Here is a 16,282-nt window from a genome sequence, read left to right as displayed (position 1 = left end):
TCTTCAGCAAATCTCATTTCTGTAGACACGTTAAAGATTTAAGTTTTATACTTTGAACTATGGATTTATTTTAAAATTTTTTTTAAATTTATATTTTGTCTGTGTTGGGTCTTCATTGCTGTGCGCGGGCTTTCTCTGGTTGTGGCGAGTGGGGGCTACTCTTCGTTGCAGTGCGCGGGCTTCTCATTGCAGTGGCTTCTCTTGTTGCAGAGCATGGGCTTTAGGCGCATGGGCTTCAGTAGTTGCAGTATGTGGGCTTCAGTAGTGGCTCGCGGGCTCTAGAGCGCAGGCTCAGTAGTTGTAGCGCACAGGCTTAGTTGTTCCACGGCATGTGGGATCTTCCCGGACCAGGGATCGAACCCATGTTCCCTGCATTGGTAGGCGGATTCTTAACCACTGCGCCACCATGGAAGTCCCTGAACTATGTCTTTTTTTTTTTTTTTTTAATAAATTTTATTTAGTTATTTTCGGCTGGATTGGGTCTTCGTTGCTTGCAGGTCTTCTCTAGTTGCGGCGAGCGGGGGCTATTCTTCGTTGCAGTGCGCGGACTTCTCATTGTGGTAGCTTCTCTTTGTTGAGGAGCACAGGCCCTAGGCGTGCGGGCTTCACTTGTTGTGGCATGCAGGCTCAGTAGTTGTAGCTAGCGGGCTCTAGAGCACAGGCTCAGTAGTTGTGGCACACGGGCTTAGTTGCTCCGCAGCATGTGGGATCTTCCCGGACGAGGGCTCAAACCCGTGTCCCCTGCATTGGCAGGCAGATTCTTAACCACTGCACACCACCAGGGAAGTCCCTGGATTATTTTTAAATGTAATATATGCTTGTGCTTTAGAAGTTGAGTTGTACTTTTCAATGCACTGTGCCTTTAAAGATACTGGAAACTTTAAAATTTAAAAAATTTTATCACTTACGAGAATAGAGTACACTGTGATGGCAGTGTGCTTAACTTGGTAGTTCTGCTGTGTAGCCTTGATATACTATTTTCTGTGTCTGTTGTCGGAAGGAAAATAATGGCTTTTAAGGGCATAGAGATACCAATTTTGGAATTGTCTGTTAATGTGTACCCTTGATGAAATGTGCAGTTGGAAATGAGAATTTTAGATGGAAAAGGGTGAAGAAATGATACAATTTTGAATGAACTATCCCCCAAAGGAATCTTACTTTCTCAGTGAGCTTAAGACAGATCAGTAAATGTGGGAATTGTGGTGTTTTCTGAGAGTCTTATTTGCAAACAGTAACTTGTCTTATACTTTAGCATAAATGTCAGTGGACAGTAACTTTAAAAAAGTGACTAGTACATATATTATGTGCATTTGTTGGGGGATGAGGAGGGTACAGATACAGTGTTTACTTAGTACACAGCTAGAGCATAAAATTTCTTAGTGTTTGACTAAAATATGTGTTATGGTTAACATTGTTTCAATAAAATAGTTATTAGTAGTTGTGCTTTAGTCACTAGTTTTCTTAAGTAGGAAAATGTAAAAAAAAAAAAAATGAGCAAAATATTATACAAAATTGCTTTAAAATATTTTTTAGCTTCCAGAAATGTTGCATGGTGATGGTGACAATGAAGAACATGGCTTCTGTCCAGTGGGGCAATTCATTCTTCAGAATTTAGGATTGCTGTTTGGATTTGCCATCATGCTGGTAATTGCCCTCTATGAAGACAAAATTGTGTTTGACCTCCAGTTTTGACCATTCCCAGCAATCACTGCTGATTACAAGAATGTTACCATGCAGCTTTGCATCTGTTCCTTGTACTGTAAGCACATTGCTCAAAGAAAAGTCAGTCAGTGGCTTGCACTACTTACAAGTTCACAGATTTGAGCCTGACCACAAAGACCGGTGCTCAGTACTGTTTTCCCTGCATGAAGGGGTCTTTTAGAAATATAAAGCTTGTGATAAAGAAAGGAGAAAACGGGACTCTGTGAACCGATGTTGATATAGGTTTGATTAAGACTTTTTAAAAAAATAATCATATAAAACACTAAAGTAGTCTCTTTATTAGTAGAAACTTCTGTGGCTATGCAGAAATAGAAATTGAACCAAAAAAAAATCCCTTAAACTTTAAAAATATTTTAAATGGACTTTGGGAAGACTTTTCTTTGTGCTAAAAATGAATTGTATTGTCCTTTAATTCAGCTCCATGTATACATGTGGTAATAGGGATCAACTTGACACAGCTTTGAATCTGCAGAAAGTAGACTATAGCACCTAGAAGAAAGCTCAGGCTGCATTAGAATATGGATTTAGCATTGGGAAAAGCCCTTATTCTTGAATCTAGAGTTACTATTTTTGTATATATTTGCATAGGATTTAAACTTGCAGCCTAAACTACTGAAATTTGTGATTGTACATTTGTGTGAGCTTCAGTTTAATGAAAGATTCATAACGGTTCTTTTATTAATATTATACTTGGTGTTTGGGTTTGTTTGTTTTTTTTAAACTTTTGTTTTTGTCTTGGGTTTTTTGGTGGGGGTAAGGGGTTGGAGCATGTGGTAAAATGTTTTTTCCTTAAAATTGTAACCCTTTCGAAAATGTCAGTGAAATGAAGAACCCAAACATGGTCTAAATATTCAGATTTCCTTTAGTTATTTGGGAAATTTAAGTTTTAAATGCACGTAGTGCTCTACCAGTTTGGCATTGGAACCTAGAGCACATGCGCTGGCTGGAGGTAACGTTGTAAGGCGGCAAGTTTACCGTGTCCATAATCTGTACGTGGAGTGTCAAAACGGATATGAGGATGATCTCCATTGATGCCATGGCTCTCATGGCACCAGGTAACTTGGAAGATGCATTTAAGTTCAGTAACTCAGCTGAAATCACATGATCATTTTGTGCCAAGATATGCTGTTGGTGCCTGATAGGAATTAGTCTCTTTTTTTTAGGTACCCTGTTCTCCTGCCATAAATTGTGAATGATTTGTGAGAAATGCAAGCCATGTTTATCCTGAATTTTGACCTAATAATTTGTAGTATTAATCATATGCATGTAGCTCTCTGTGTGCCACATGGTCTTCATTTAATGCCAGGTAAACTGTATTTGAACTACGTGCAGGCAGCTTTGTTTTAATCTGCTTGGCTACCTGTGTGGCTGCTTTAAAAATCTTATTGTTCAGATATTTAAGAGCCAAACTCGTTCCATTCCATTTGAAATGTATTCATTTAGTCCTCCTCCTTTCCCCAGTTCCTTTCCTCTTACTCCGTGAACTTTAAAACAAAAAACAAAACTGAAAGCAGCACATGCATTCAGGTATTAAGAGTGTTGCCAGTATTTCTTCTTTATGCGGTAAAGCAAGGGAGCTTATTAGATGTTATTTCCTTAATTTATGCCTGAATTTGAAAAATTATTTCTGGCTTTCTCCATGGCCTCCTGTGACAAGTAGGAGTTTTATACGTAGATCACTTTCAGCACTGGGCACTGAATTAGGACAGTCCTCATCTCATTGCTTGGCCCCTCAAGCAACCTAGCTCAAAGGTGCTGATATTTTATTTAGTACTGCCAACTTGAAGTAATTCAAATATCTTGCTTTCTGAACCAAGATATATTTATAGTTCATTTTGGGGTTTTTAATGCCCAAGGAGGATTCTGCAGTCCAGCATTAAGTCTGCTTATTTTTAAAACTTTTATGAAAAGCAACAGCTGGAATATACTCCCAGACTTAAAAAGAAATACCTGATTTAAAGCAAATAGGTTATGCTGAAGTATATAAAAGTTTTATATCCTCTCAAAACCGCTATTATCTTTATTTGCTAGATTTCTTTAAACTTTTAAGAGGGCTGTAACAGTTGCTGCTAGTGTTTTGTTTAGGGTTCCACCAGTATTTAGTTTTCACATCATCCTAATGTATAGTTTCAAGTCTTACTAGACAATCTGAATTCCACTACATTTCTCTTTGGCTCCAACATTCCCTTTAGCTTGACCAGTCTAATTTAACATGTGTTTGTTGGAGGTCATTAATGTTACTTGTACAATGCTGTCACTGTGTGACATCCATATGAATTTTGGTGTATATCACATTGCATTCAATCAGCTGTGATTATGCTTAGAAATACTATAGTAAGTAGATGCAGTGTGAATTTATTCCATTAACAGTAAGTCAGTGGCTTAAATGTGATTATGGTCCTGCAAGGTGATACTTGCTAAAATATCTAAACTTTTTTTTTATTGTAACTGAATCATTTTTTAAAAATTTATAAAGCTGGAAATGATCAAATGCTGTTTTTTTTTTTCATTGTCAACAGTGGTGTGTCATTTTATGTATGTTCCTAATGCTTATGGAACGCTCCCAAAATAAAGTTATTCAAAAAGAGCAAATATACCAGTGTGTTTTGTTTAGTCTTTATGTTAGATTCCTTACACTGAAGTATGAATCATTTTAAATATAGGCTGCATTTGCACATAAATGAATTTATAATTAAGTATAACTAATCAAATTGATTTAAACCAAATAACTTCTTTCAAAAGTAAAATATAATTTCTACTCAACCATCTAACAAGAAATAGGAACAGGGAAATGATACCTTCTAATTATGAATTAAGTTGACATAACAATGCTACACCCCGTCCGATCCAGTGCTCCTTGGGTTGGTCAGAGGGAAGAGTCATGGCAATCACAAAATTTGTAGAATGGCCAGTGGTGGACAACGTTCCTCTACGCTCACTTGTCTTATACAATGGGGCAGTATAACTTGGTTGTTCTGGTATATCTACCCTCTTACAAGGCTTTAGCCACATCTAGAAGAAAGTAGACAAAATTTAAGTCAAGGCTGTTGTTATATTTACATATAATTGAACCTAATATGGAATCGTTGGCATAAAGTTTTAGTTATGTCTGCAGATTTCTATGGGCTAAATCGATTTTATCTTTGTCAGCAGTGCTGCCATTGCTCAAAACATTCTTCTTTTAGAGCTCTCAGAGCTATCTTCAGGGCCAGTGTATACGAAGCTAAATGAGAAAAGAGTCATTTCCACCTACTCTCTGAAAAAGCATACTATCCATTGTTTATTCATCATCTCCCTACGATACCTACCTGAGGATGACCTTTGGTGCTTACAATAATAAAATCAGGTATACTTTTTCAAAGGTTTATCTGCCACCACTGATACTCAAAATCATGTTGCTTTATTAAAGGCCAATCCCAGAATATTCTGAAAGGATTTTTATCAGTGATTGTAGAACGAGATCACCTCCCCATGTTACATGGCTATTTTAAAGGGCCTATTATGTATATTGTGCTGTTTAAAACATAGTTGCCTTTATAACTACACTACAACCACATTATTCTTAGAGGGTCATTAGCCAAGTTCCTAGAATGTTAAGCATAGTTGAACCTCACCAATCTCAATAAGATTTTAGGGCAAGTTGATCTCTGAATATAAGAGTAAAGAACAAACTGTCATCAGAAAGGTGAAACAATGGTTTTAAAACTCGAATTCCTTTTTCCAGTAGTAATAATAGCAATACTTGAGGTGATAAGTCTCAACAGCCCCACTGTTTGGAGCCCTTTTTCTGGTTTCTCAGGTTTAAGCACAAATTGTATGAAGGAGCTAATTAATAAGGGTGCTAGTCTCTCTCCCACATAACTGTGGAGATCCATAAAGCAGTTTTTCAGATATCATTAAATACAAGGACTTGCAACACTCAAGTTGGACGTATTTCAACTAAGTGGATTTTTTTAATGAGAATTTTTCTTACTAAATGACTTCCTTTTTTGGGAGAATTATCCACTTATAAAATGCTTCTATTCACCGCAAACTTAAGAGTTTCCATATGAAAGAAAAAAATGGATCCAAATCAACTTCTGAAATTGCAAACATTTGCCCTTGTGACTTTCAATTTGGGTCCCATATTTGAAACTTTCTCTGCCCACAGTATCTTGGTATATACGGTAGGTTTCTTGCAATTGGCTGTCAGCTGGTCCCTCACTGTACCTGTTAGAGCCGCTCTGAAGGATTATTGCCTTTGAGTAGCTCCCAGTGTCCCACAAACAGAATTCATGTAAAATTCAGCCTATATTTTATCATTATCCCAGACCAACCCTTCAAATTGTGTGAAAATCTATCTAGTCATCTTCTCATGATGCAGTAACAGAAACTTAGTATTTATATAGCTTAGTATGCCCATGCTGAAGATGGGTCCTAGAAAAAAAAATTTTTATGTGTATGGTTTTCATATAATAATCTTTTAATCTGCAAGTTTCACATTTTTAGGTCAAGGTATATGTAAGAAAAAAAAATCATAAACATATGTATGTGTGTGGTTGTGGATATATGTATACAGTCAATCCTCATTATTCCTGGATTCCGTATTTGCAAATTTGCCTATCACTAAAATTTAGTCCTAATCCTAATGTCAATATTCTGCACTTTCATAGTCATTCACAGGCATTCTCAGAGCAGCAAAAAATGAGTCACCAGCAACCATGTTCCCAACTGAGATTGAACCTGGTGACATTCTGCCTTCTTGTTTCAATTCTCGTAACTATAAACAAGTATCCTTTTGATGGTTTATTTAATGCCAAGGTTTTTGCATTTTTGTGTTTTTTGTTGGCGATTTCGCTGTTTAAAATGGCCCTTAAGTGTAGCGCTGAGGTGCTGTCTAGTGTTCCTAAATGCAAGAAGGCTGAGATATGCCTTATAGAGAAAACACTATAAGCTTTGTTCAGGCGTGAGTTACAGTCCATGAGTTCAGTGTGAATGAATCAACAGTATATATTAAGTAAGGTATCTTTAAACAGAAACACAAATAAAACAAGGTTATATATTGATCAAGTAACAAAAATGTGACCACAGGATCACAGAAACTTAACCTTATATTTCGCCTAGGAGTTCAGTATTCACTAATTCAATGTTGGAAGCAAGCTTATAGAACACTACTACTGTGAATAACAAGAGTTGACAGAATATGTGTATGTCTGTGTATAAAATAGCCTCCCATGTATATATCATTAAAAAATACTAACCACAGGCACTGTATCATAAAGAATTTTGGGATGTGATTCTGCAAGTTTCTTGATCTTTCTATTCCAGGAAGCTCCATCCAGAAATAGTCCATGAATGAAAACACCTAAATATAAAAGAAGCAGGTTAATACGAGACTTTACATATGCATATTGATTGAGTTCTGCAGCTGAAATTCCTGCCGGTGAATGCTGTGCAGGTGATACTAGGTCAGCAAATGAAGGCCTGCTTTAAATGAAGGCAATGTTCTAAGTTTGTGTTAACATTCTTACTTCAAGAATAGCTATACTTTGCCTAGTCAATTAATTCAGTAAAATTAGATGTGGAAGACGAAAAGAGGAAAGGAATTTTAAATTAGTCTATGTGAAGTTCTCTGGGCAAATGCTATCAGGTTTATATTTTAACTGACCAATGAGTATAATGTTGTTAAGAGTCCACAAAATCTACAAGAAAAGGTCTTAAGGTAATTGTAGGGATCCAGTGGATTCTAGGCAGCATGTGAACAAAATACCCTTCTGCTGATGTCTAATGTCCTGAGAGTTAAATTTCTCCTCCCCTTTTAGAATCTATCCAAGGCCACGCCTCAATCTGTATGCAAGAACACATGGATGAACTCCCTCCAGAATGCAATATCATACACGAACAGCTGAAGAACACAAATTAAGGGATCCATGAAACCTGGATCACATGCCCTGGCTATCCACTTATGTAAAAGCCTCATGAATTGAATATGGGTATCTGCACATGAAAATATTCATTGTAATTGTTGCACAGATATGAAGAGAAGCAATGAGGAACTTAGGAAGACTTAGGTTTTATCTCTTAATGTGCTGTGTGACCTTGAACAATTCATTTAACTTTAGACCTGTTTTTTATCCAGAGGACAACTGGAAAATATTTGTAAAACAATAATGCCTGCTTTGTCTACCTTGTAGAGTTAGAATCAAATCAGCTATACTGGTGAAAGCGCTCTGTAAAAGTAGGATATAAAAATCTACTTGGGCAGTGCTGTCCAATAGGACTTTCTCCAGTGATGGAAATATTTTATATCTGTGCTTTCCATTATGGTAGCCATATTTAGCTATTAAACACCTAAAACGTGGCTGGTGGGACTGAGGGATTGAATTTTATTTAATTTTGGTTATAAATTTAAAAGGCCACATGGGGATAGCCCAGTGATGGATGTTAAGGGAAGACTTAACCTTTTCTTCTCTCCAGGTTTTAACTGACAGAAAGCATAGTTGGAATAAAATGTCAACTACTGGCAAAGCACTTGTCCAATAAATTCCCAAGTATCACTCTAGTAAAGCTGAATTACAAAATGCATCTTGAGCCTGGGGCCAGGTGGGGGGTGGACCTGCCTGCAGGAGCAAGAGAGGTCTGCAAGCACATCCTACATGCTAATGTCTCCAGCCAGATCTAAGCCCACTGGCCAGTCACAATAATAGATGGGAACAGAGAAAGTAGAGGAGACCCTACAGACAGGTCCCAGAGAGCCATTTAATACCCTGGCCTTGCTGACTTGTAAGCACAGTCCAGTAAATCTCTGACTCTAAGCAATAGGATGATCTATTCCTTACGTGGGAAAGATTATGTCAGAGAGAGTAAAGAGAAGAGTTCATTTCAACACGTAAGAAAAGTGGCAGTAGGGATAAAAGTTCCCTCCTACCTAACAACAATTTTATAAGAAATGTGATAGGGACAATCAAATACGTTTTTGTTTCTCATGGTCAATAAGGGCCTTATGGAAAACACAAAATACAAAATGACAGGAGATACTAACTGGGTCCTGTTTCACAGGTGCTCCTGCTCTGTGTCACACCTTTGCCTCTGTGAGCCATGGTCAGCACAGGGTGGTGGCCACAGCATCCCCAGGCCCTCTCGTTCACTCCTTCCTGTCCCCTTCCTGCTTTGTAGTGCTCTCCCTGTTGATGACTGAGTCACCCTGTAGTGCCCAGTAGTTCAGATAAGATGAATCTTAGGCAAACACATCTAGATATATGACACTAACACTAGATAGATTTACAATGGCATTGTGGCCACTTTAAAAGTCACTTTAAGAGTGAGTAGCTGGGGCTTCCCTGGTGGCGCAGTGGTTGAGAGTCTGCCTGCTAATGCAGGGGACATGGGTTCGAGCCCTGGTCTGGGAGGATCCCACATGCCGCGGAGCAACTAGGCCCGTGAGCCACAACTACTGATCCTGCGCATCTGGAGCTCCTCAACGAGAGAGGCTGCGATAGTGAGAGGCCCGCGCATCGTGATGAAGAGTGGCCCCTGCTTGCCACAACTAGAGATAGCCCTCACACAGAAATGAAGACCCAACACAGCAAAAATAAATTAATAAACTCCTACCCCCAACATCTAAAAAAAAAAAAAAAAATAATGCTCAACTCAATACAGAATATTGTATTGAGTTGGCTATAGAACCACCAACTTAAAAAAAAAAAAAAAAAGAGTAGCTTTTCTCATGACCCCAAAATACACAACACCCCACAAAAGACCCGGAATAACCAAAGCAATCTTGAGAAAGAAAAACAGAGCTGGAGGAATCAGGCTCCCTGGCTCAGACTATACTACAAAGCTACAGGCATCAAAACAGTGTGGTACTGAAACAAAAACAAATAGATCAATGGAACAGGATAGAAAGCCCAGAAATAAACTCACGCACCTATGGTCAATCTACAATAAAGGAGGCAAGATTATACAATGGAGAAAAGACAGTCTCTTCAATAAATGCTGCTGGGAAAACTGGACAGCTACATGTAAAAAATGAAATTAAAACACTTTAATACCATATGCAACAATAAACTCATAATGGATTAAAGATCTAAATGTAATACCAGATGCTATAAAACTCTTAGTGGAAAACATAGGCAGAACACTCTATGACATAAATCACAGCAAGATCTTTTTCAATTTGTCTCCAAGAGTAATGGAAATAAAAACAAAAATAAACCAGTGGGACCTAATTAAATTCAAAAGTTTTGCACAGCAAAGGAAACCATAAAACGAAAAGACAACCCACAGAATGGGAGAAAATATTTGCAAACGATGTGACTGACAAAGGATTAGTCTCCAAAATTTACAAGGAGCTTATGCGGCTCAATATCATAAAAACAAACAACCCAATCAAAAAATGGGCAGAAGAACTAAATAGACATTTCTCCAAAGAAGGCATACAGATAGCCAAGAGGCACATGAAAAAATACTCAACCTTGCTAATTATTAGAGAAATGCAAATCAAAACTACAATGAGATATCACCTCACACCAGTCAGAATGACCATCATCAAAAAATCTACAAACAATAAATGCTGGAGAGTGTGGAGAAAAAGGAACCCTCCTGCACTGTTGGTGGGAATGTAAATTGATACAGCCACTATGGAGAACAGTATGGAGGTTACTTAAAAAACTAAAAATAGAGCTACCATATGGTCCAGCAATCGCACTCCTAGGCATATATCCAGAGAAAAACATGGTTTGAAAGTATACATGCACCCCAATGTTCACTGCAGCACTGTTTACAAAAGCCAAGACATGGAAGCAACCTAAATGTCCATCAACAGATGAATGTGGTACATATAAACACTAGAATATTACTCAGCCACTAAAAAGAATGAAATAATGCCATTTGCAGCAACATGTATGGAGCTGGAGATTATCATTTTAAGTGAAGTAAGTCAGACAAATATCGTATGATATCACTTATATGTGAAATCTATTAAAAAATGATACAAATGAACTTATTTACAAAACAGAAACAGTCTCACAGACTTAAGAGAATGAACTTATGGTTACTGGGGGGAGAAGGGTGGGGGAGGAGGGATAGACTGAGAGTTTGGGAATGGCGTGTACACACTGCTATATTTAAAGTAGATAACCAACAAGGACCTACTATACAGCACAGGGAACTCTGCTCAATACTCTGTAATAACCTAAATGGGAAAAGAATTTGAGAAAGAATAGATACATGTATATGTATAACTGAATCACTTTGCTGTACACCCGAAGCTAACACATTGTTAATCAACTATACTCCAATATGAAATAAAAATTTTTAAAAAAGAGTAGCTTTTCCCATGATGTTTAATTTAACATTAGGTAAATGAGGTTGACTTCTTTATGAGCCCCAGAACCAGGCATATCCTGAAGTTTGTATGAGGAGACAGACTGTGGACTGGTAGAGGTGAGAAAGAAACTGTGCTTCTAGCCCCAGTTGTTCTCAGGTCGGATCTGTGTTCCTTCCCTTAGGGTCCCATGAGAAATTGTTCCTTGGGAAAAATTCCATTGCTCCAAATCATTCCATGGAATCTCCTTTCTTTCTGGTAATTTGCTAAGCACGAAGGAAAAAGCTAGAATGACAAAAAGGCTAAGCTGTGGATATCTGTATTTGGGGGAAAATGTTTGTGTGTATAAAATTAATAAAATTCATGATTTAGTGAACCTCTATCAGCTACTGTAAATCAAACCTGGGCTGATTCTTTGGTATTCAGTAAACTGGTTTATTTAACTGATGGCTACTCTACTATGGGATCTTGGAACACTAAATGGTCTTTATTGATCTTTAAATAAGTTGTGCTTTATACCTGCTCCACTATTTTCAAGATAATTTTGGATTTTAATAAATTTGGATCTTTAATAAGAGCAGTTGTGGGTTAAATTAGTAAATCAGTGTAAACGGAAATAGCAACTACCTTGTACAACATCTGAGTTTATATATAACAATTGGAAATTCAAGAGTTTAATCTTAGATATTAACTAGTTTATAAACTTCAGGTAATGCTTTTTTAACTTCTCTTTTAACTGAGTTCAAAATCATAACTTTGATGGGCAGCATATACTACTCAGACTTCAATTCAAATGCCATCTTCTGCCTTTTATCATAATGATATAAGGAAAATTGAGGGAAAAAAATTATTCCATCTGATTTAAATACTTAAGAATCAGCCACAGCTCTTCAAGAAAACTTTCCTTGGGCTTCCCTGGTGGCTCAGTGGTTGAGAGTCTGCCTGCCGATGCAGGGGACACGGGTTCGTGCCCTGGTCCGGGAAGATCCCACATGCCGCGGAGTGGCTGGGCCCGTGAGCCATGGCCGCTGAGCCTGCACGTCCGGAGCCTGTGCTCCGCAACGGGAGAGGCCACAACAGTGAGAGGCCCGCATGCCGCAAAAAAAAAAAAAAAAAAAAAAGGAAGGAAATGAAATAATTACAGAGTGTGATTAATGTTTTGAAGTTAATAAGCAAAGTTGTAAGAGAGGCTAACAAGGTGGAGTGAGGGCTTCAATAGATAGCCCTCACTCTTCAATTATTTGTAAAGCAAATAATTGCTTTACAATGTTGTATTAGTTTTCTGCTGCACAGCGAAGTGAATCAGCTATACACATACACATATCCCCTTCCTCTTGGACCTCCCTCCCCCACTATCCCACCCATCTAGGCCATCACAGAGCCCTGAGCTGAGCTCCCTGTGCTATACAGCAGGTTCCCACTAGCTATCTATTTTACACATGGTAGTATATTTATGTCAAACCATAAGGAAGTGCTTTCTGATGAACTATAACATATGCTCAGACCTGAAGTTTGAGGAGCGCCCACCATGCTAAGTCTGCTTAGGAATAGTACTACAAAGATCCCAAAGAGAAAAGAGCTTGAGGTGATCTAGGAATTGTGAGAAGGTCCAGTGTGCCCTGTGCGGGGTGGCACAGGATGGGCTCCAGAGGTGGACAGTGGCTAGAATGTGCCTGGCCTCATAGTCATGGTAAGGGGTTTAGAGTTTATTCTAGCTACAAAGGGAAAATGTCATTATTAACTTACTTAGTCGTCTGAATTTCAATGGGGGCTTAGTGGTGACATGATGTGTTTACATTTTTAAAAAACTTCTGTGGCTTCTGTAGAAATGAAGGATTATAAGAGTGTAACACTTGTAGGAAGATAAGAGGCTAGAGCAAAAGTCTGAATAAAGATGGAGGTGGCAGGGCTTCCCTGGTGGCGCAGTGGTTGAGAGTCCGCCTGCCGATGCAGGGGACGTGGGTTCGTGCCCCGGTCCGGGAAGATCCCACATGCCGCGGAGCGGCTAGCCACGTGAGCCATGGCCGCTGAGCCTGCACGTCCGGAGCCTGTGTGCCGCAACGGGAGAGGCCACAGCAGTGAGAGGCCCGCATACCACCAAAAAAAAAAAGGAGGTGGCAGCAGCATTGTAGATGAGCAACTGCATGTGATGTGAGTATGTGAGGGAGCAGAAGAACGAAGAATCCATGGGTTTCTGGCTGGACAGTGGTGCCATTTGTCGCAATTCATTATAAGTTTTACATTTCCAGGAGAAAGCAGAAGTGGAGATGTCAGGCAGGCAGTTGGATACAGAGGTCTGGATTTTAGAGGAAAGATTTACACTGGACATTCAAATCTGGAAGATATAATCCAGGAGGTAATATTTAAAGACACAAAAAGTATGAGGTCGGGCTTCCCTGGTGGCGCAGTGGTTGAGAGTCCGCCTGCCGATGCAGGGGACACGGGTTCGTGCCCCGGTCCGGGAAGATCCCACATGCCGTGGAGCGGCTGGGCCCGTGAGCCATGGCCGCTGAGCCTGCGCGTCCGGAGCCTGTGCTCCGCAACGGGAGAGGCCACAACAGTGAGAGGCCCGTGTACCGCAAAAAAAAAAAAAAAAAAGTATGAGGTCACTTGGGGAGAGGATGCAATTAGAAAAGAGAAATGCATTTGGGGTCCTTGGGAAATCCAACATTGAGAGGAGGAATAGCTAGCAAAAAGCATGAATGTGTCCAGTAAGAAAGGGAAAATCAGGAGAGGGTGATGACTTAGAAACAAAATGAGAAGAATGTCTCTAGAAAGAAGAAGTTGTCAACTGGTAAAGACTGCTAAGAGGTTAAGATGAAGACAGAAGAGAATTCATGGGATATGTCAACATGGAAGTCATTAGTAATTCTGAAGAGCATCAGTTGACTGGAGAGGATGAAAGGTAGACAGGAAAGAGGGAGTGAGAAGCTGGAGACGGCACGAGAATTGTGCTGCAAAGGGGAGCAGAGATTATGGGACAGTAGCTGAGGGGATACGGATATTTAGACAAGTGGCATTTGTTGATTTGTTGTAAGATGAGAGATTCTGGCTGCATGCTGGTAGGAATTATCCAGTAGTGAGGGAGATAACTGCTGATTCTAGAAACAGAGGGTACAACTGAAGGATAAAAACCCTTGGCAGGAGGAAAAAAATGAGATCTGGACTATCCAGTGGATCTGAACTACCAGAGGGTGCAGCAGTCAACAGGTTTATGGATTCGGTTGTGCTAAAAGCCCTATTCTGATGGCTGCTTATTTTTTCAATGAAGGATGAGGTGAGATGCGGGGGCAAGGGGCAGGACAAAGAAGGCATACGTGGTTGCTTTGAAAGTGGGAAAGCAACTCTTCCAGGGAACAGTAGTAGGACTGCTTCATAGTGTTATGACCCTCCTTGAGATTTCTGACAGTCAAGGTAAAGTAAAACCACCCAGCGCAGTAATAGGATGATGACACGCTGTTGTGATGACACATCTACTTGTTAGTATCTTCCACCAGAGTACAGATTAGTTGAGGGTCAGGATCCTGCCTACAGTCTTCACTGTTGATATTCCCCAGTGTCTAACAGAGCGAGCCAGTGAATTCACCATTCAGTGATGAATAAGGAAGCAGGATTATCTTTGACACATTAGTAAAAGCAGGGCACATTATTGGTCATTTAGAAATTGTCATTTAAAGACAACACCATTTTGGTAAAATTAGAAATCGATAGTATTTTTAAAATAATACTTTTGAAAGGTAGTGGCCCCTTCCATTAAATTTGAAATAAAACATTAGGGTAGCCACTGAGTATTAAAAAGACAAATGATTAAGAAAATAAATTTCCTCACAATGTTTCAATCACAGAACATATGCTCATATTAGCTATTAACTGTATTAAGTTTTGGAAGGATGTATATAACAGGAAAGAACACATATTTTAGGAGTCTGCAAAGGTGTGCTCTTCGAGGGACCAAGAGATCCTTCTTTTTAATGTTGTGCTGCCTTAATTCCCCAAGGTCACCATAAGACTGTGGTTGATTATCCCATGTATTGTTAATTTGATGACTCCTTTCTACCTAACTTTTTTTAGAAATAACTTCAAAATTACACAATTTTGTAAAACGAAAACAATGCAAGGGACATCTACTCCTTCCTCAGATTAATTTCATCCCCATTTATTTTCTTACTCTTGCTCTCTCTTGCTCACTCTGTCTCTTCACAAAATTGTTTTTCCTTAACCATCTGAGGGTAAGTTACATACATGATGATTACATTTTTAGCAGCTGGGTAAAGTGAGCAAGAATGTTACATTTTTGTTCAGTGTTGAAATATAAGCCAACTCATTCCATCGCTGCACTTACCATCTTCCGGAGCATGGTTGTATTCTTTGTCTTCCATCACTTCATAGTCAAACCCAAGAAGATCAATAGGGATGGTGTATTTCCTGGCATAGTTCTGCTGGGCGCCAGTCAGGAAGGCTTGTGTGAAGAAGAAGCCAGAAAGCCAGAACACTGGGGGAGGGCCAACCTCGTACCATTGCTGTGGTGTCAAAGCACAAGTGTCCTGACAACAGGGTCTTTCAACTTTGAATGCAACATGGCTTAGTACAATTTGCCACAAACACTCCGCCTATTATCTTCTAGGTAAACTAACAAATAAGCTAACACTTTGAGGAATAAAAAGTCATACTATCAAAGTTTGAAAAATAGGCAAAATATCCAGCGTTCGTTCTGACTTCAATTTCGTATCCATTGCACCAGCTCATGCAATGATATGAATCATAATGTGTGTGAATGTAGATACAAATGTCTGTTTTATACATGCCCAGTGATTCCTTCAGAAGAGCTCCATACAATAGTGAGTTTCTAATATACATTATTGCACGCTACATCATGTTGCTTAATTGAATAAAAGAAGATCTCCCTACAAGGTCTGGTCAGACGATAATGTTTCTTTCACTTTTTTTCCTCTCTGGTTATTAGTACCTGGTAGAATATTCCTTTTGAAGTCTTCCCTTCTACTTCACCAAAATACAGTGAATCTAACATACGAAGACATAATATTGTAACAGGAACTTCCAGAAGATACAGGGTAGTGAGAGCTTAAGATCTTTATAAATATCAAGATATCTGGATATTCCGTTCATATCATATATTATAACAAGTAGTTGAGTTACTGACTCTAATAGTAAATTATAGAAGTCAGTCTGAAGAAGTGAATTTGAAGAACTTTCCCCTATAAGAATCCAAGGTAGAGTCTTCACTTTTCAAGAACA

General features: G+C 38.9%; 2 protein-coding genes across 3 annotated transcripts in view; one reads left to right on the top strand and one right to left on the bottom strand.

Annotated features, from left to right (window-relative positions):
- SLC39A10 (solute carrier family 39 member 10) overlaps window positions 1-4,314 on the top strand; it is a 113,598-nt gene extending 109,284 nt beyond the window's left edge. For both annotated transcript variants that reach the window (XM_019939241.3, XM_019939240.3), the window contains one exon: window positions 1,534-4,314. In XM_019939241.3, coding sequence (XP_019794800.1) covers window positions 1,534-1,692 — 159 coding nt within the window. In that variant the 3' untranslated portion in view covers window positions 1,693-4,314. The remainder of the gene's footprint in view (window positions 1-1,533) is intronic.
- Window positions 2,874-16,282, bottom strand: part of DNAH7 (dynein axonemal heavy chain 7) — a 243,722-nt gene continuing 230,313 nt past the window's right edge. The window contains exons 62-64 of the mRNA XM_019939243.3: window positions 15,369-15,546; window positions 6,963-7,066; window positions 2,874-4,734 (exon numbers count right to left, since the gene is read on the bottom strand). Coding sequence (XP_019794802.2) covers window positions 4,528-4,734; window positions 6,963-7,066; window positions 15,369-15,546 — 489 coding nt within the window. The 3' untranslated portion in view covers window positions 2,874-4,527. The remainder of the gene's footprint in view (window positions 4,735-6,962; window positions 7,067-15,368; window positions 15,547-16,282) is intronic.

Source organism: Tursiops truncatus, chromosome 7 (assembly GCF_011762595.2).
Source record: "Tursiops truncatus isolate mTurTru1 chromosome 7, mTurTru1.mat.Y, whole genome shotgun sequence".
Lineage (NCBI taxonomy): Eukaryota > Metazoa > Chordata > Mammalia > Artiodactyla > Delphinidae > Tursiops > Tursiops truncatus.
This window is presented reverse-complemented; position numbering and strand designations above follow the sequence as displayed.